The sequence below is a fragment of the Merops nubicus genome, unplaced genomic scaffold (assembly GCF_000691845.1).
Source record: "Merops nubicus isolate BGI_N331 unplaced genomic scaffold, ASM69184v1 scaffold7685, whole genome shotgun sequence".
Classification (NCBI taxonomy): Eukaryota; Metazoa; Chordata; class Aves; order Coraciiformes; family Meropidae; genus Merops; species Merops nubicus.
Genome location: NW_008610183.1, coordinates 39973 through 60218, shown reverse-complemented (window position 1 = coordinate 60218; position 20246 = coordinate 39973). Strand labels below are relative to the sequence as shown.

Here is a 20246-nt window from a genome sequence, read left to right as displayed (position 1 = left end):
TGTTTCACCTTGAAAGATTAAGAGTCAGTAAAGAGACACGTGTGTGTGCATGCACACAGGTATGTGTTTATTATATACACTTCTAACTGTTTCATTAAGGAAAACCAAAATCACAGCAGTGGAGAAATACTTTAAGCATTGTGTCAAGTGTTCCTTTATGGCTTTTAAAATACCTCATGCCTAAAAGCAGCATTTCTGGCAATAGCCTTCTTGATTTATGATGCTTGTTAGTAGGGTTAGCAGAGCCAGTGTCTACTCTTTGCACCAAAGAAATGAGAGGGTCTGTAATATGTAGGGGCTACTAAGACTGGTTATTGTTTTTTTCCATGATTGCATTGTTCTTGTTCTGTAGGAAGTGTTGCACAGTAGCAATCGAGGGTAAGGGGAACGCAGCAGTCTTGTAAATGCAGTATGCAAAATGTCTGTTAATAGTATTTGAGTATTAAATGAGTGTGCAACCACTCACTATCAGAACATGTATTGCAGCCCTGTGAAATTTTGTTTGTGCAAACTATGATCTCAGTAAATGCTAACTTTATTGCATTATCATCTTCATTTTCGTCTTGGTAAGAGATGACAAACACATTTGATTCTTAGCCAAATGAATTTTCATGACAGCTCTGCAAGGCTGGAATAATTACTTGAATTTTGTGGGAGTTACTGCACCAGAAAAAAAATAACCATTAAGGAGTGTTAAGTCTGGCGTTGAAGCAGTTAGTGACTGAAAATATGTGCAAAAATGTGTTGTTTTTTTTTTTTTCAATTTCCACAGCTGTTTAGACTGGGCTTGAAATCTGTAGGTTTGTATGTGGATGACTGAAAACATAATGTGGGCCTTTAGAATGATGCATACACATACAGATCACTGCCCTCCCCAAACACTCCCTGTCCCCAGAACGTGTGGCTCCCCCTGATTTTTGAGTTTGCTATTGTGTAACGCCCTGGTGCTCTGGTGCCTCAGGGGCTGTCTGGTTTACAGCCCCCACAAGCTCTTCTGTTTTGTCACTGTAGAAGTTGTTAATAATAAAATTGTCTACACTGTGTCATTGTGACACACAGTCTTCAGAATTTTGATCTTTACTACCCTGCACTTAATTTTTATTTTGCACCGTATCTGTGGTGGTGGTTGTATTTTTTTCCCCTTCATTTTTCACTTTTACGTAGTGAAATGTTCCTCTGTGAAAAGCAGTTGGCATTACAATGGACAGCATTGCTCTCTCCATGTGATGAGTTGAACCATGGCGTTATATAATACCAAAAATATTTTTCTAATTGTGTGTGAACAGAGAAGTGCATACCCAGAACCTTCTTCAAAACAACATTTACCTTTTGGTGTTTGTGGGGTGCAGTAGATGTGCATGCTGGTGTGTGTGCCTGTGCTGTTACAGAAAGTGATGTGACAGGTTACATGTGCTGCTCAGTTTGAGTTGAAGAGATTTCTCACCCAGTTTTCCTCAGTAGTTTCCATTGGTGTGTACATGCTGTGACACTGTAACTTCATTCTGTATTTTTGCATTCTTAGCAAGTTCCAAGATTTTTATTAATGTCTTGAAATATTTTTTTATTATACTTCTTTAAATTTCTTGAATATCCTTATGGCATTCATTCTGGAAAGTCATTGTATGGTTCTTTTCTTCCTCAAGGAAAATTGTGTTATTGCTGCTTTTTGCTAGCACTTCTCCCCATGAGTATATCTTATTTTTCAGTACATCTGTTTCTCAGTACTTTCTTTAACTGTTAGAAAGACTTTAGTCATTGGGATTGGAAGAAAGCAGGAGGTATGTTGTCATAGCATAGGCAGTCAAAAATGTATGAAATTCTGACTATAGATAGCTGACCAATCCTTTGTAGAAACCTCAGGATTGAAGTGTAGTTACTGTAACATGAACAGAATTTCTGTAAGAAAACCTGTTGTAGACGGTCAGATTCGAGTGCCACTTGTGATATGTTTGGAGACCTTGTGCTATGGTTCTGACAAATTAAATGGTGGGTTTGGGGGTTGTGGTTTTTTTATATGAGTTTTTTTAACTGTGATCTTTAAATAGAGATGATTTCATGTTGCTGTGGTTATTTGGTTTCTGTTGCAGCTTATTGGATATTCTGACATGACTGAATCTTCTGTTATTCAGGCTTGCTAGGCAATATGTGAACTGAAGCACTGGGCTCTCATTAAGTGGTTTTAATTATTTCACTAGTGTGACTGTGCTGGTGAAAAGGTGTCACGATGCATCCTCTTGCTCTTCTGTAGAGATAGCTGAGGCAGGTTCAGTTCTTGGCTTCCTTGTCTGGGAAGCTGAAAGCTAGTGGCAGACCAGAATGCCCTGACTTGACTTTTCTGTGTTACTGGTTTCTGCCCCAGTGATTGCTGAAATCTAATACTAGCATCTGACAGACTTGCTCTCTTATGTCAGTTCCTGACATACATGACTGCAGGTCAGTGTCAGGTTCCCTTTGCCTTCACCAGGGCTGCAAACCTGCTTAAGCTGGTTTCTGATTTACTCAGAGCAGCACATCTGAATCCCCTTTTCTGATCTGTGACATGGCATTCTTCTCCTCAGGATCCCCTTCCAGTCTTTCTACAGAAGCAACTGCTGTTGTCTCTCTAGCCTTTCCTCAAACATAGCTCTGTTGTAAACTGGAGTCTTCACAAGTCCTTATAGCAACAAATATTTCCGTGAGAATTTCTGAGCAAAACAGTTATGATTCTCAAAAGGGATGTTTTTATTTTCTTGATGGGTTAGGCACAGGATTTTCTGGAAAGCATTTACTACTTGCTTTTGGCAGGGATAATTCCAAATGGTTGCATTTGTAGATCTTAACCAGTTAGGTGCTAAGTGACAACACACCAGAAGCATCTGGGATAGGTTGTTAAAGCTGCTCTCTCAGATCATGGGGATGCTTAATTTGACAATGAGAAAGTGATGTGGACCAGTCTTCTAATACTCAACTCCAAGTTCTTTCTGAATTTCTTTTCTGGATTTGAGATACCTACAAGTATCTGAAAACTGTGGCCAGCACTACAGGATGCACAAATGGATAGTGCTCCTCCTTCCTTTTCAGTGCAGGTGGATGCTCGGAAAGGTCAAAAGCCTGACCTTTATGGTAGGCATAATTAGCAGTCTTTTCTGTGTGGGGACACCCTGCCTACACCAGACTCCCACTAGGCAGGAAAAATAACATGCAGCAGTTTCAGTGTTTTCACGTTTCCTTACAATTCTCCTGTACCCTGGAATGTTGTTCAAGGAAGATGCATGGTCAGTGAGCTGGTGGAATCTGGCTGGGGAGGCCAGGGAGTCAGAGCTCCAGGGTGTGCTGTGTGTGGAGGACAGCATCTTGGAGCAGCTGGAGTGTGTGCCCTGAGACTGGAACTGGGGGATGGATGTACCTCAGTGTCACTCAGCACTGCCCTGCATATCTGCAGCTTCTGGTGTGGGTTGTGGTTGAAAGTTGCCTTTGAGATTGCTGCCAGGGTTATTTGTTAGAAAACCTCGAATAGTGTGGTTAACTACAGGAAGGTCTTTGCTCCTGAGAAGTGCTGTTGACTGATTGGGTTTATAGTTTAGTAGTGGTGTGTTAACTACCTCCAAAGATTTTTGGCCTTGCAGACACCCCAAAGTAAAAAATGCATACAGTGGCAGTTGCTGACTGGGCAGTTCAAAGAACTTTCTCAGCTGACATGGTTGAGTAGGGCTTCAAAATAGTTGGCTTTCGTGTATTTTTCTAAAGATCTAGATTTCCTTGCAGAGGAAGAACTGAAAGGAAATTACTTCAGACTGATGTATTTTGTAGTGGGGAGAAATGAATGGCTTAGTGCTAGTTTTTCCTTTCTCCAGTTCCTTACAAATCTGCTCCTCCATTTTCCAATCTGCTTTCTCCTGGCAGAGAGAGATGTAGTTCAAAATACACATTGCTGACTGGAATGAAATTCCTCTTGACTTTATGCTAATCGAGTGAGAGTTGATTATTTGAATGTGCCTTTTATTTTAAGCTTCAAGTGGGTAAATCAGCTCGTCACACTAAGAAAACTGAGGCTGCGAAGTCTTTTGAAATAGAAATCACTTAACAGAAGAATTCCATGGTTAATAAATCTGAAGGATACTTCTCTGTATATAGCAAATACAAAGAGTCCCACAGAGGTCTCTTCTATCACCTGCAAACACTGGTTAGATCTTTCTTACTCAAGAAGTGTGGCATGTAGGCTAATTAGCAGAACTTAATCAGTGGCAGCATCAGAACTTAGAGGCAAGAAGAAATCAGGTTGTAATAGTACGTAATGAAGAGATCAGTCATGTTAGGCATTTTTTGACACAGCTTTTGTTTGGTTTTAGTAATGGTACCTCTTTTTCCTCTCTCAGAGCTTTTCCTGTGTGAGAGTTGTCTTTAGGGCCTCCTTAAAGACTTAGTTTTACCCAAATGAAAGGTCACAGGGCAGATAATCTCGGTGTTTAGGCTTTTTGCGTCTGTCCCCATGGGACTGCACAGAGAAATCTCTAATTTTCATAGGATTTTTATGTTGGCATTTGTAGATGCCATGTGGGGGCTGATAACTTTTAGGCTTTTTTCCATGATAATTGTTCAGAGAGTTTGATAATTATGTGTCTTTCCTAATGCTTTGTGTGTCCTAAGGAACCTGGTTTACTCTAATCCCTAAACCAGTAGCAGTTCAGTCCAACAATAAATGAGCACCTCTTTTATTAAAAAAAAAAATAAAAATAAAAAAATTGCAACAAGTTTAAGGAACTAGAAATTGTCATAATTCAAGGTTTGGTTGGTTTTCTAGAAAGTATATTTTAAAATCCTCATCTGATATTTTTTCCATCACTTAAAGGAAAAAGGGTTGGTGATCCCTCCAGTCTGAACAGCCATGGAAATTTATCTGAAGTTTCCTCCTCCTGTTCCTTTCATCAGTCCTTTCTATTAAGTGTATCAGTTCTGGCACCTCTCCTGAATGTTCAGTTCCTGTCCCTTTTCCACCCATGTTCTCTGGACTTGCTTTTGCAAAATGAAGGAGTTTTGTCTTTCAGAGCGGGAAGGTCACAGGCAGTGAGTCAGGAGGTGTCATTGATCTTACACTGGATGAAGAGGATGATGGCTCTTCTCAAGGTAGGTGGAAAAGATCTTGCTAGCTGCAGAGGTGATTGAGCTACATTATTACTTCATCCTGCGGATGACAGAAAGGAACAAACTTCTGTTTATGCCTGGTGTATTTAGTTCCTTGGTGTTTCACTTAAACAGGGCTGTTGTGAAAATTTTGGTAGGCATTAAGTAAAAGGAGTTCTGCTTACTGTAGAAAAGTCAAAGATTTTTATCTTTGTCTTAATTTAAGCACTGTTACTCTGTGGTTAAATCTGGTAGGCTCGAGGAATAATTTAAGACATTTAAATTCTTTATTAATGTTTTGGAAAGTTCTTCCATTTTTCTGTTTACAATTAAAGACCTTCTAATTCTACAGTTGGCATTCAGGCATTAGATTGCTACAACTTCTAATCTTTTATTTAACTAAAAAAGTTTGTGTGCATTAAATACCAAATGCAGATCTAGTCTTTGCTTTGGGACCATGTGCCAAGATTAGAGTAAATATAGTTGTGCTCTTATATTCTGACAGTTTGGATTCACTTAATCTTTAAAAAGTATACAAGTTTTTAATAAGTCTTGTGTAACTGTGGGCAAGTCTAATTATAATTAGCACTGGATTAGTGAAGAATTAGAGTATTTCAGAGAATTATTGTTGGTGATGGTCGAGCTTCAACAAGAAGTTGGACTACATGTCCACCACAGGTCCTTTCCAGCCAGGATTTGGATGATTCTATGAATTGCTTAGTTGAGCGTCAGAATAACTTTGGGAATCAAGTTTTTAGCACTGTCATTTCTTCTGAGGGTCACTTCTCAAAAAGGTAAAAAAAGATGGTTGTACTTTGACTGTGGCAATCTGTCAGGTAAGGTTAAGCTCCCCAGTCCTCTCTGATATTCTGTAAACCAACAGATCTAAGAGGAATTATGGTATGTTTTAAAGTATCATGTGCAGTATTGTAATATATTCAGATAATCTTTTTCTGACAATAGTAACATTTTTTTTATGTCTTCACCTCACAATTACCATGGCAGATCAGCACCATGGTTTCATGTGCAGCGCTAAGAACGCTTCTCCAGGTAGAAGTGCTAGCAGCCACGCAGAGTTGTGGCTGCATTACAGTATAGTAACTTCATTCTGGAGCCAGTGTCTTACAGTTTTCTCCTGTGAGATAGTCTGAGATTCTTTCTCCTTAGTTGTCAGGGTTTAGAGAAAGGTCCTTTCATTAGGAGGGAGGTTAGTGGGGTCCTTGCAGGCTGGGTTAGCTCTCATATGTCTCTTCAGTGTAAAGCAGAAGCCAGGCTCACCAATGGTCTGCAGCTTTGCAGATCAGTTATGGTTACAGTTTGTGTGAGGAGTCAGTATTTTTCACATAAACTGCAGAAATCTATGGACTAAAACCCTAATAAAAGCTTGAGTTTCACCGTGCAGTGAGAACACATCTCTAGGATCTCAAGCATATTTCTCGGGAAATGGTGCCCATGTTGTGATAACAACATTCAGGTTAAAAATGTGAAGAGCATACTCCTGACAGCTCTTGCATAATCATGTGTGCCCATGGGCCTTTGGCTAAATATTTTTTTCCACAGCGCTTTGTTGACAGCAGATGTGGAGCAAATCCTGCTTGGTTCTGATCCACTGGGACAGCTCAGGGCAGAGAGCACCTCCAGCAGCGTGGAGCTCCTGGCAGCGTGCTGGAGTGTCGCTTCAGGACCCATGCAGGCAGGAGAGCAACACTCACAGTGTGCTGGGGAACACTCAGACCCTGAGTGTTTTGTTTAAAAGTGCTGTCACCTACATACTAAGTAAACCTAATTCTTTACTTACAAAAGATATTTAAATAGCTGTTAATACTTGGAGAGAGGTTTCTATTATGAGCTTCCCTTTAAATCTTGCCTGGTACAATCAGGAAGCAAAATTACACTGTTTTGGTAGTATGCAACTATGATGTGTGCCCTTGTTGGTTGAAATTACTAAAGATTCTAGTTGAGAGTAAATGTTAACATTGAGGTAGATTTTTTTAAAATTTGTTTGTGTAATCTACTCTCCACCCCTTTTTCCATCATTTCCTGTGGCTGGTGCAGTCCTGACCTCTCATTTTCAGCAACTGGAATCTCAGCAGGCCTTTTGGTCTGTCAGGAACAAATGAACTTGCTTCTACATGAGATTAAAAACAAAGCAGCCCTCATATTTTTCCAGGCCGTGATTTTTACTTGAACTACAGTTTCACATCAGCAGTGTGCCTGGGATTTTACTGACTGGATCATGAGCACATCTTCTCTAGGTCATGACTGAGGATGCACTCATATCGCTCAAATTACCCAGTGGCAGTTGAAATGTGGGTCAGGTTGTAAATACTCAAAGTAAACAGGTTTATGCATCTCTGTAGGAATCCCCTCAGAGTAATTTTTTTGAACACTGGGAAATCTCTCGTACTCACAGAAAACAAAAGCTGGAACTGACCACAGGACATGTTAGTTGATGAAAGCAGGAAACATGAAATAAAAGGTCTCACCCTATGCCCTCAGAATGAGCATCCCATTATTAGTCCTTTTCTTCTCTTTCATTTTTTAAAGTCTATAAAATACTTTTATCAAATGGCTTCAGTGAAGTAGCTCAGCCTTTCAGTCTACAGAAAGAGAGTATGGTCTTTGGTTTGTGTTGTATTTTATTCTTGAGGTCTTGAATTGTATTTACCACAGAGGGGTTTATGAAGGGTACTGCGACTTCAGCTGCTCCCAGCTGGTGTTAAAGACAGCTGGGTGACACCACCAAAATAGTCTCCAGCTGCTAAAAAACCAAACATTTTGAGCTACCCTGCCATTAACCCTGTTCTTAATGCTTTGAAATCTAGTTAATATACTTAACTGGTAGTTTTTGAGTGTGGTCACCAACGTATTGTTAGTAGTGTATTAGCATGGGGGTTTATTTTTGTACTGTGCACTGTTACTAAGTTAGTGGCTGCTGCATGTTACGGTTTTATCAGGGCAAATCTTTTTTGAATGGGTGCCCTTAAAACCTACTCTCTGATCCTGTGATTTTTAGGTTTTGGCGAGGCCATCTCTGCCTACTACAGCTCTAATCTAGCTGAAATATCAAGGCAAAAGATTCTCAGTTTTTCTTTACTCAGAAAAACAGGCTTTCTTACATATGGATGTGCACTGGAATGAATATTCTACATCATCACAAATAAACTAAAGCAGGAAAGAGTATTGCTGTACTAAACTACAGATGCAGACTCTATTTGTCACTTCTCACAAGTCAGTGTCACGTTTACAAGAGTGGCTGTGCAAAAAGAACTTAAATTCTCTTTTTAAAGTTTTCTATAAAAAATAAAGTGATTCCCATTTTTTAAGGAAATAGCATGAAAATTCAAAACAACAAACAGGACTGACTAACAGCTTGAGCAAAGGAAGGAGTCAGCAAATAAAAGGATGTAAGCATCAGAAGTAGACAAGATTGATTTGGGGAGCTCTATCATTTTTTGGAAACGAATATAGCAGTGTTTAGGCCTTTTTAAGGTTTTAGGCTATTCTTTTTTTAATAAAAACTTCTGAAGACTCTAGCATAGTGTTCCATTAAATTCAAGTTTCCAAATTTATGCTGAAACACACAGACTTGATAGCATGAAACATCAGGGGGGAAGATGAGGATGATGAAAATGAGGGGAATTGAATGAATTTTCTACAGTCTTGTTTGCAGTGTGAAAAAATCAAAGAAATGTTCCGCTGGGAAATATTCTTTGCTAATCTGTAAGTGATGGGGGGGGGAAGATCCAAAACCTCCGTGATGTTCTAATTTGTTTGCTATTGTCTCTCACTTCATTTTGTTCTGAAGCAGATGGCAAGAAGCAGAACCAGACACCTGTTACAGGATTGAGCATATCCACCCAGCCCCTGGCTCGACCTGCGCAGCCCCCGCAGCCCAGCCCCGTGCAGCAGACAGGTGTGCCAACAAGTGGACCTTCCCAGACCACCTTACATGTGCTACCTGCAGGTACCTTCATTTTTCATCGTTAGGTGAATGCTGTGACTGCTCTTTCTCCTTGGACCACGCTCTTGTGTGTTCTGTGTTGTGCCTGTCTTTCCAGGGGAATACTCAAGAACGTCTGAGTCACTTTTTAATCTTCTACTCAGTCAGTTTCGCACAAATGTTTTTTTACAACGGATTAAGTGAGAGGGAAAGATAGTCCTGGTGGTTTGGAAAGAATTCAGGATCAAATTAAGTCCATAGAGAGGAAGAAACCCTCTTCAGGATGGTCATGGAAATTATTAAATACAATGCTGTTTATAGAAGTGAGGGAGAAGAAACCTGTCACAGTTGCATTAAGTAACGGGGGGAAAAACCATCAGCTCTGTTCACCTGCACTTGGCATTTCTTTTGGCAAACCTGACATTGAACTTCCAGCCCCAGTTAAATGTTATTTTGTGATTTTCAGTGTTTTCCCCTTTCTTTCTAACATAAACATATATCCTCTTTTTTTATTCTACTGTTCTTCTGTATATGGTTGTTGAAGATCAGTTGGCATTAGAATTGTCTTATGACTGATCTGATCTGTTCTACAGACTCTGTGGTGTGTTTTTATATTCTCAAAGCTGTGCTTATATTCAGGAGTTTTTTTCTGTTTTGGGGTACACAGTATTACTTTCATCTTTGCTGTTTGGAATTGAGTATGTTTTTGCATTATTATTTCAGGTGACAATTATTGTTTGTTTAGACTGTTTTCTCTTTTCTTGCATTATCAAAAGCAGAGAGAGTTTCACAGAGACAGTTTTTGTATCACGTGGCTCAGATAAGTGAGCTCCCCAAAGGAGGTGTGCACTCTGGAGCAGGTCTGTCAACTTCATGTGGTGGAACTCCATGCTCAGGTGTGGTCTCTGTCTTTCTGCAGCTCCGACAACAGTGAGTGTAACTCACCGGCCAGTGACTCAGGCTGCTCCAAAACTTCCCATACCCAGAACTCCTACTAACCATCAGGTGGTCTATACCACTCTTCCTGCAGCACCAGCTCAGAATCCTGTAAGAGGAGCTCTCATGCCAAGCCCAGGTCTGAGGCCAGTCAACCCGCAGGCTGGAGGTAGGGGATGATTTCTTCCCTGCACCTTTTGGCATGATACAGCTTGATAGTGTTCTGTCTGAGGGATGTGGGGCTTGGGGTTTTGTTCTGGGTTCTTTTGGTTTTTATAATACTAGTCCAAATTATAGAGGTTAGGGTTTTTTTCATTTCACAGACTGGATAAAAGCTCAGGCTATTAAGAAATCATCCCCCCTGCAGCTATGTGAATGAGGAAGAAAGGTCAGCCCATCTAACTAGCCCATCTTGGATACTAGCTCTGCCAGTTAAGCATCTCTGGATGGCATGCCCAATACTTTACAGAGTAGTGGAAGGTAATGTGGTGAACACCACTGTTTTGTAGGAGAAGTTAGAGACCATTTTGTTATTATGGAGTAAGATTATAGTAAATCATCTTCTATTTCCTGTCTAAAAGTTAGACTTATACCAGGCATCCTAAGGTAATTCCTTAACAATCACTGGTGTCCCATGCCCAGCAAATGTTCTTATTTTCTCTAGGCCTGGACAGATGAAATTTCTTACCAAATGTCCAGAAATAGATGCATGCTTGAGTTTCCTTGAGTAGAGGTGTCAGGAAGTTGATCTTGACTTTGCAAACATGTAACTGGTATCTTCCACTAGCAGTAAACTAACTTTTTGAAATTAGTAGTAGATGTCAAAAATAAAGACCTTAAAGGTAAACATGAAGTGGTTGATCTTAACTGCCTTTTTTCTAGCTCCCCACAATTTCTACACTATGGTTATTTTAACACCATTACATTAAACAGAAATTTCCCTGTTCTAGTGCACTGAGTGGGAGCTTGCTATTTTGGTGTCCAGGTCGTGGTATTTTTTTAGATACCATCTGTATAAGCCAGACTTGAACACTGAGTGCTTGAGCCATGTAAGATAAGGCTGCCTGTGTAGGCTCATGCAGAAATAACTGATCCATTGTTCTGGAGCAGTAGTTTCTGGAAAGAATATCCCTGTCTGCTTGTAGCAGTTTAACTCTAAATCTGTCTTGGGACTGGATTCAGCTGCTTTGCTGTAGGCTGTGAGAATCAGCTGTGCTTAGTTTGCTCCATCACTGCCCTTAGCTGCAAGGTAGATGCATGTGATCTACTTGCTATTTTGGAAGGAGTTTTGAGGACATAACCATCCATTCCCTTCTGTTAATTATTTCTAACAGTATTTTCTTTGTAAAATACATGTTTTTGTCAGAATCTACCACTTTTTAGAGCAGTTACTATGATGTGAGTATACATTGCTATTATCAATATCTTAAGAATACTTTTTAGTGTTAGACATGCAAGATAATTAATGTTGTTGAAGAACATAATTATATTTTAAGGCCTTTTCTGGGAGAACTCAATGAGGTAGAGAATTCATCTGTTTTCTGGGCAGGGTCATCCAACAACAGATGTCTGTGTAATGTGTTTCTGACCTGATGGTCAGTGATACAACCAATGGTTATTCGTCAGTTGTCTGCTTACAGATTCTCAGAAATCGAGACAAGTTCCCACCAAAATAATTAAGATACAGCTTGACCAGACCCTGAGTAACCTAATCTAAGACCTTTCTGTCAACAGAAGGTTGGGCCAGATCATCTCTAGAGGTCACTTCAAACATGGACTTTTCTGTGACTCTGTTAGGCAGTGCTGTTCTTCTGGCTTTCAGAGTGTGTCTGGGTGTTCTCCAGTACTCAGCATTCAGCTGGGAAGCCACACGAGGGATGAGAAGATGATGGTTCCACCACAGCACTCTGCACTCCCTGTACCTCAGCACAGGCAAAGCCAGAGGGTTAGCCTGGGCACATGGAAGACCAGTTTAGTTAGAGTACAGATTTTTTCAAGGCTTCATATTTGCACACCGGGCAGAGAAGTTTTGCCTATTGTTAACCCAAAAGCAATCCTGTTCCTCAATCCATTTTAGCTGTCAGCATTTCCATCTCTTAGTCCCTTCTGCATTTTCACCATCTTTGTTACACAACTTTCAGAAATGCTCCTGCTGATGTGTATTGATTTGTGTTGTCATTGAAGATCTGTGATGACAGCAGCAGATGCTTCAGGAGTAAGATCTCTGCACTTGAAAGGGTACCTGTGAAAATTTACCCAAAGTGTTTTGCCAATTGTAGCTTTGTACTTCTACCTCAAACCATGACATAGGCCTACCTAGAAATGCCAGATTTATACCTTATATCTTGCTAAGGCATTTCTGTCTGTCTTCAGATTACTGGAATTTCCTGAGACAGGATCAGAGTGTAGCTGACTGGATTCTCATAGACTTGAAATGGGCAGTTCAGGTGATGGTGTATCCTACAGGAGCTTGCACAGCTTCGTTAGCTGCTTCTGTGGAAGTGCCAATAGGAAAAAGATGTGAAGCACCTAACTACAGTTCAGCATTTTATAATAAAAGCATTAAGATTTACCACTCAGGTCCTTGCCTCAGACTCACAGATCACATAGACCTCTGACACTCATCACCTGTGGTCATGGCTTGTTTGTACAGAGAAGACATTACCATGCAGGAGCTGTCACTCACTTCTGATGTGTCACTCTCCAAGCTTCTCTTCTGGAGTATTAGAACACTTTGATCTCATACAAGTGTGGAACGAGGGGGTGGTGGAGATTGCCCCAAATCTTGTGTTTCTGTACAGAAATAGAGGAACACCCTGGGCAACCCATGAGAATGAGGAAAGGCTTTAAGCTCACGGAACGTGTACGTTTCAGTGGATAGAAAGTTACTTAAGAGAGTGAGTAGTACTATAAATAATGAACTTGCTCCCTTTCACTGCTACAACTTCAGGGGGTGGGAGGTGATATTGTTGTTGTGCTTCATCAGTCTTGACAGTTTGAGGAGAGTGTGTCTGTCTGAAGTTCGGTGTCATTCCACTGAGCCCAGGAGCTGATTTTCCAGTGTTTTGTGTAGCTGTTTTGAAGTCCTGAGTACTGAAAGTGTTTGGTGTTCTCCTGACAGGTATGACAGTACGAATGCCTCAGACAACCACGTATGTTGTGAACAATGGACTGACTCTTGGATCTGGAGCACCCCAGCTTACAGTGCATCACAGACCACCACAAATGAATGCTGTGAGTAGTCCTTTTGAAATTACTTACTGCAATTTACAGGCTTATCTCTGCATTAACATCTTCCAGATTCCTTCTCTGTGTGCACCACAGAATAGCGGAGTCCCTTGTAGACACCTGTGGGCAGTCACGTATACAGCACCACCCTCTCACCTGCAGCAGCTTTTGCCCAGAACGGTGTGAGCTGTGTGCAGTGTTAGCTCACCCAGATTCTCCACATCACCAGTAGCACATATTGAAAACTAGAGTTGTCCGCAGGTGCTCGTGGAGCCAAGGGTACTGCTGATGAGCCACTAAGAAGTTCAGTCAGGTTTAGCTTTGAGTTGGATGACCAGTTTCTCAATACAGCTGTTGGCAAAACTTGAGGCAGGAAAAGGTACAGACAAGGTCCTCAAGGTAGCCAGCTCCCAAATTGCAGAGGGTGCCTCCTTGCACTGCTGTAGACACTGACCTTCCCCTTGCTGCTGTTACCTTGTTTAGGAGCCCCCACGCCCCGTGCATCCCGCCCCGCTCCCGGAGGCACCGCAGCCGCCGCGGCTGCCCCCTGAAGCCGCCAACACCTCCCTGCCGCAGAAGCCGCAGCTGAAGCTGGCCCGGGTGCAGAGTCAGAACGGCATCGTGCTGTCGTGGAGCGTCATGGAGGTGGACCGGAGCTGCGCCACGGTGGACAGTTACCACCTCTATGCCTACCACGAGGACCCCAGCGCCACCATGCCCTCGCAGTGGAAGAAGATCGGGGAGGTGAAGGCCCTGCCGCTGCCCATGGCCTGCACCCTCACCCAGTTCGTCTCTGGGAGCAAGTACTACTTTGCCGTACGGGCTAAGGACATCTATGGACGATTTGGACCCTTCTGTGACCCCCAGTCCACAGATGTGATCTCATCCCAGAACAGTTAAACTAGAGATCTTCGGAGCCTTTAAACTTGTCCAACTACCAAGAGTTACCAAGAGTTTGGAGGGTTGATTGAGGGTTCCCGTGCATGAAATTCACTTTTAAATCCACTCTCTGCAGGATTATTTTAGACAGTTGTGTGATACACTACATGCATTCAGAACCAAAACCAATAAAGTCTCACCTGCAGCAAGAGAGCTTGTTTCTTCTGGATAGCTCAAGTCATGGGCCATTTGAAAATTCCATCTTCCCTCCCATGACGGCTGTTCCACCTGTTCTGCCCTTCCACCAGGGGCACCCAGGATGTCTGGAATTCTGCTTCAGAGTGGGAACAAAGCAGTAAATGACAGTTTGTCTGAAGCAAAATGTAGTATCGAGGCACTGGCATGAGGGCAGGAACAGATTTGCCTCCTGCCCCCACCGCTCTGTCAGCAGGCTGTGATACAAAGGTTGAGTCAAGGTCTCACTTCTGTACTGGAAGATTGAGTGGTCTGGTCTTACTTTCCAAACTGTGGTGAGCTCTCTGAGGGAAGGGAAGGGAAGGGAACTTGAGTCTAGCCAGGGAACATGTATGTGTGTAAATCTGGAGGTGGTGGAAAAAAAACCACCAACACAACAGAACAACCCCACTACCTCCTACCTCTCCCCTTTAACCATCCTCCCCAGCTCACACTGGGAGCATTTCCAGGTCAGGTCTGAAACTGGATTATAGAGACTGCATTCACACCTCTCTAGCTCAGATATTTTCTCTGCCCCTCCCCTCATACATCCAGCCCTATTTTTTTAGATTTATTTTGTGCCTTAAAGAATAATTTCAGAAATAAATGTAGCCAGGTAACTCGTGGTGTTCTTTTATTTGCTTGGAGTTACTTTTCCCTTTTCCCTGTCTAGCCTTTAATTACCACTTCTCATTTTCCTGGCCTCCAGTAATTGTTATTTCTGTGAAGAACAGGAAGCGTAACATCTGCTGACGCTGGATTCATTTTAATCTGCAAAATCATTCAACCCTTTGCTCACTGTAATTCTTGAGTAGTTGTCTTTGTCCTGTCAAGAACATCAGAGTATGCAGACAGTACTTCCCACCAGAGCCTTCGCTGTTCTCTTGGGAAGGTTGTGTTCTGCAGTTCAGCCAAAGAAGCAGCCTCTGTGGTGTGGCACCATGAGAGCTTCTGGCCGCCTGCGCTCGGCTGGGATGGTGAGTTAGCACAGAAGGAGAAGAAGTTGGGTTCCCAGTCATGTCTGTCACCTGCCTCCCTCTGCAGAAACCTAGGGCACCCAGAGCAGTTCAGAAACCAGTTTGGACACTGGCCTAAAACCTGTGAGCAATTGCAGATGTTAACAGATGCTTCCATGGTGCTTCTGAGCTGAGACATCGGTGCATCTGCCTCGCTATCGTTGGCATCTTAAACTTGCTTTTTGCAGAACCAAATTGTACCACACCTGCACAGGAGGGCGTAGGTGAGGTTTTCATTTTGTCACTTTTCAGAACAGGGACAGCAGTCTCATTCCTGCCCAGCAGAATCAGTGGATTTAGAAAGGAAATAGTATTTTTTTTAGACCTACTTGGCCATGTTGCAGAGCTGTAGGAGAGAACAGTTTTTCATTTCAGTGCTCTCTTTCTCAAAACCAACATTTAAAGAACATTTTAAAATGCAAGGTTGAACAAGGGCAGGAAAAAAATGACTGGTGAAATACAGGATAAGATCACGAGTTCTGTAGCTGTGTTCTGTTTGAGAGCTATGTTACTGCACCCCATGTTGCTGGGATTGTCACTTCTGTCAGGTGAGTAATTCATATTTTTTGTATGGAAATCTACATTTCAGGTACAGCAGTTTTATTGATTTGGGCAAGCAAAAATCCAGCCTAAATCCAAGCATTGTGTAAGAAGGTTCACACTGAATCTCATGTATAAACTACGTGTAACCTTTTGTTGGAGTAAGTTGTCCCTATATTACTGGTGCCAGAAATCAATAATGCCTTGAATTTTCTACGTTTAATGAAATGTTTTGTCTCCCGATTTCAAGGAATAATTACTTAATAATGCATTTATTCTACTCACAGAGAGCTGGGTCTTTCTAAAGCCAATTCTGTAGTAGAGGTTGGAGCAGTTCATTCCAGTTGCTGGCTGTCGAGTCCTCCCTGGGGAATTCTTTTCATGTCTCTTTGAGGTGGTACCAAAGGGCCGTTGGCCATATCAGTACAATGAGGTTTTATAGTTGGAAAGTTGAAATAAACTCAGATACAACTTAGAACTTACTTATGCTGCTTATTTTATTGTGATTCCAGCCCAAACTATACAGCGAGCTTATAGTTTGAGCTTGCATTTAGGTCACGATTGTTCTTAGCTGTGTCTGGCTTGTGATAGGTGGGGGGTGAGAGTCCTGTGTTAGAAGTTTTTTCTTTCCTCCAATGGAGGTATTTTTAGAGATGGTCTGAATTGCATTTGGAGGTTTTGTGGGTGTATCTGTAAAGACTCACCTTTATTTACTAAGGAAAGATGGAGTTATCAGCTGATCACCAGAACTGGCTTCTGACTTCCAGTTCTGCTGTGCGTGGCAGATGCAGCTGATGTTTTGTGAGCACATGAGCGAGCTGCCTGTCCTTGACCAAAGCCATCAGCGCTGTGAGGGGAAGGCTGACTCCTCTTCTTTCATCCCAGCAGAGCTGTTAAAGGGCCCATTTTAGGAGCTTAATGAGCAGTGGTGGATAAGGATGTGATAAAGCATGGCTTGACTTTCCAGCGCCTAGCTCAGTTTGGAGACCTTGAAGGTAGGTGGTCCTTAAATCCCTGGTGGAGAGGGGGAGAAGGATGCAGTTCCTGTGCAGTCGTCCCGTGGTGCAGCAGGGCTCTGCAGTGAGTGTTCACCCCTTGCTCTAGCAAACAAGAGTATTGCTTATTTTCTTAACTGGTGGCACTTTCCCCTGTGCTATGGGGTGGTGGCTGGTTATTTTGTTATCATTTACCTCCCAGCAGCAATAAAACTATTGACAAACTAAATTTCTGCCAGCAACAGACATTCAGGAATAATTGATTTATTTTAATAGACTTTATTTGAAAGTAATACCAAAACACCTGGGAACGTTCAGTACAGGTCTGTTAGCACCATGCTTCTAGACTGAGCTCTTTGTAGAAGTGTTAGTTGCTGGAGGCTTCCAATGATCCACTTTTAAATATGCTAAAAATCTTTATATGGCTTTTAAGTGGAAAGGTTGGGTTTAGTTTCTTCTCTGCAGTTGATGCAAGTTTTTCCATCTTATTTTCAGTGGCCTGGTATAAAGTTGTCCCTGACTTGGTGCTTTGCTGTTGGTGCTGGAACATGACGTTTCAGCAGAACTGTCTGGGGTCTAGTTCCCTGGAAACACCCATGGTGTCTTCCCAGGAAAAAGGAGGGGTCTTAACCCAATTCCTTGGAAAACAACAGCAAACCCCCTCATGCCTTGAGTGGGAGAGTGACTGGGCCCAGCTGTGGGATCTGAGCAGCATTTTGTACTGTAACAAAACCAGACACTTCACCCCTTTCTTTATGCTGTCTTAAATGTCCAGTAAATTAGAATCTGTTTTATACAGAGGGACAGTCAGATCTGCTCCTGCTCCCTGCCAGCCCTTCCCCTGTACTGAGTACTGCAGATGCTACAGAACCAAGTGTGATTCTGCTTTCTTACCAACTCTTTAGTATTTTCATTTAACCAAAAATATCTATACAGATTTTTTAAAATAGAAGCTTGATATATATATTTTTCTAATTTGATGGTTTGGGTAGGGGTGGGCATTGTATAAAAACACTGGAGGGAGAGTTCAAATGACACTGAGCCAGCCCTGCCACCCAAAATCTTTGTTCCCTTCCAAACACCGGAGGGGAGAAAGGAAAAAGTAAAAACCTAGCTAAGAGAAAGCAAATGAATTAATTTTCCTTTTTATCCCTTCTAAGTACCCTTTAAAATGCATCTTTTATTCTCAAAATCACTACACTTTTTTTTTTTTCCCTCACACAGATAGATATAGATAGATAGATATATATATATATATTTGAAGTGCTGTCTTAATTTAATGGGGTGTAGCTGTAAATAAGAGAACTGGGTAGCAGCCGTTTGGGGGAGTCCTGTTCAGCTTTGGTGATGTATTGGCTACTGGGAGTCAAATGTGCGAATCCTTTCCTAGGAAACTCAGAATCTGATTTTGTGTTTTGCTTTGCAGCTGGACATGTAAATACAAAAAAAAAAAAAGTGTAGGACTGATTTGATGTCCACCTTGAACTGGGCAGTTGCAAGCTCTCCCCATTTTTGTATGTACTGTAGTGTCTGCGTGTCTGTGTTGACTGTAGTGGGGTTTTACCTGACAAGCCTGAAAATCATCCTTTTGAAATAAACTACTGGTTTTTTTAACACTTTGAGTAATCTGTGCTTAGTTTCAGACACCTCAGGAGCCAGCTCTATTGGAAAAGAGCCAGAGGCTCTTCCTCTTCGGAAGCGTTGCCACCTCGAGGAGGGGGCGCTGGCAGGTGCCAGGCTTGTTGCCACCCTGGTAAGTGAGCAGCCGAGGGTTTGCTTCAGGCTTGTCCCCAGAAAGTCAACTGCATGATCCTGCCCTCCCAGCAAAAAGTGAAAGCAAATGCTGGAACTCCTGGCATGTCACCTTCCAGGGACTTTTGCAAAGCAAAGAGGGGCTGTGGACCCCTGGACAAGCAGAACCCAGCAACTTGCACCCCAGATTGTCCAGGGGGAATGGGAATGGAAACGAAATTGCTGTTGCTCATCTCACCCTCCAAGGGGCTGGGTTTGACCTCTGATTAGCAAGAAGCTTTGAGGTTTCACAGCACCCTGCAGCAGTGGTCTGAGTGTGCCCCACTGGTCGTGCTTCTCAACCCAGGGGCCAAGAGCTGCTGTGCACAGAACCAACTGCAGCAGTCAGGAAGAATGAAATCAGGGGTAAAAAAAGGGCTGTTTAAGTGCAGGGATCAGGAGGGAAGTCTCGTGTCCCTCACACGGTTGCTTTTCAAGGGTAGAAGCCAGGTATAGCACCATGAAATAGGTGTGCAGTGTAGCTGAGAGCAAAGAACCTGCCTTCACCTGGAAGGCAGTGTGGTAAAAGCTGCCTCTTGGACCCAACTCTGCTGCCAAATTGTTGAGAGCTTAATTTGAGTACTTAAAACCTGGAGTTACGGACATGCTTACCCCGAGTTCATGCTGAGCCCATACTTCAAGGGTGTGTAATTAGAAATGTGACTGTAATAATTTTCTGGCACTTATTAAGACTTGCTTCAAGTCACTGACCAAAAGAGGAGAGGCTGTTGTGAAGTGATGCCTGAACACACTCACACTGGGCAGTTCAGAGGGTGTCAGAGCATGAGTATGTACATGCTGCATGTAGCTCAGACCTTGGGGTTGACGTAGTGTAAGTGCTCTGCTCCAGCAGGGCTCTAAGTGCAGACTGGGCTGGTAACAAGGGCAGCGAGCACAAGACCAGCCCGAGCAGTGCTTGCTGCAGGGTTGCCTTGCTGTATGCTCTGTGCTGTGCCTGGAAAGATGTGCTGCACCCTCAGAGCAGAATGTACATACAAAGGGCACCTCTAACACACTAGTGCTGCTTCCAGTTAGTAACATAAGGGGAAAAAAGAATAAAATCAACCAGGAAGGGGCTGTGATCAGCATCAGGACTCTGACAAAGAAATTAGGTTGGTTTCTCCCTGGAAAAAGAATCCTGGAGAAGGATTCTTGCCTCTTGCTGTGGGTGTGTGCAGCCCTGCTCATGCCTTCTCCTCTGGTCCCCGGTGTCGCTGTGCTGGGGAGCAGAGGTGGACCCAGCTGCTGTAGCCATGGTTGGCAGATCAACCTGGGCTGGCCTGCTGCCAAAGGAAGCAGATACAACAGCACAGTAAGAGGAATGCAGTGACCTTCAACAGCACAACCATCAAAGGGGGAAAATAAAGCACCAGTCACACAGAGTAGTCCTGAGGCTCAGAAGAGGTCCCATGGACATAAACATTTACTCATAGAAAAGGGCTCTTAAAAGCAGAGCTCCGTTTTCCCCACAGCTCTGCTCTGAGCATGAAGCAGCTCCCACCTGAGGGCAGGAAATGGGAGCAGGGCAGCACCCCACCTGTAGGGCACTCCATCTGCTGTGGGGCTCCCAGCATGGGGGGCAGG

The 20246-nt window shown here is 42.7% G+C and overlaps 1 protein-coding gene across 1 annotated transcript in view; it reads left to right on the top strand.

Annotated features, from left to right (window-relative positions):
• ATF7IP (activating transcription factor 7 interacting protein) overlaps window positions 1–14107 on the top strand; it is a 35120-nt gene extending 21013 nt beyond the window's left edge. The window contains exons 10-14 of the mRNA XM_008940816.1: window positions 5025–5103; window positions 8909–9067; window positions 9963–10148; window positions 13101–13213; window positions 13691–14107. Of these exons, the coding sequence (XP_008939064.1) occupies window positions 5025–5103; window positions 8909–9067; window positions 9963–10148; window positions 13101–13213; window positions 13691–14107 (954 nt within the window). The remainder of the gene's footprint in view (window positions 1–5024; window positions 5104–8908; window positions 9068–9962; window positions 10149–13100; window positions 13214–13690) is intronic.
• The last annotated feature ends 6139 nt before the right edge of the window (window positions 14108–20246 follow it).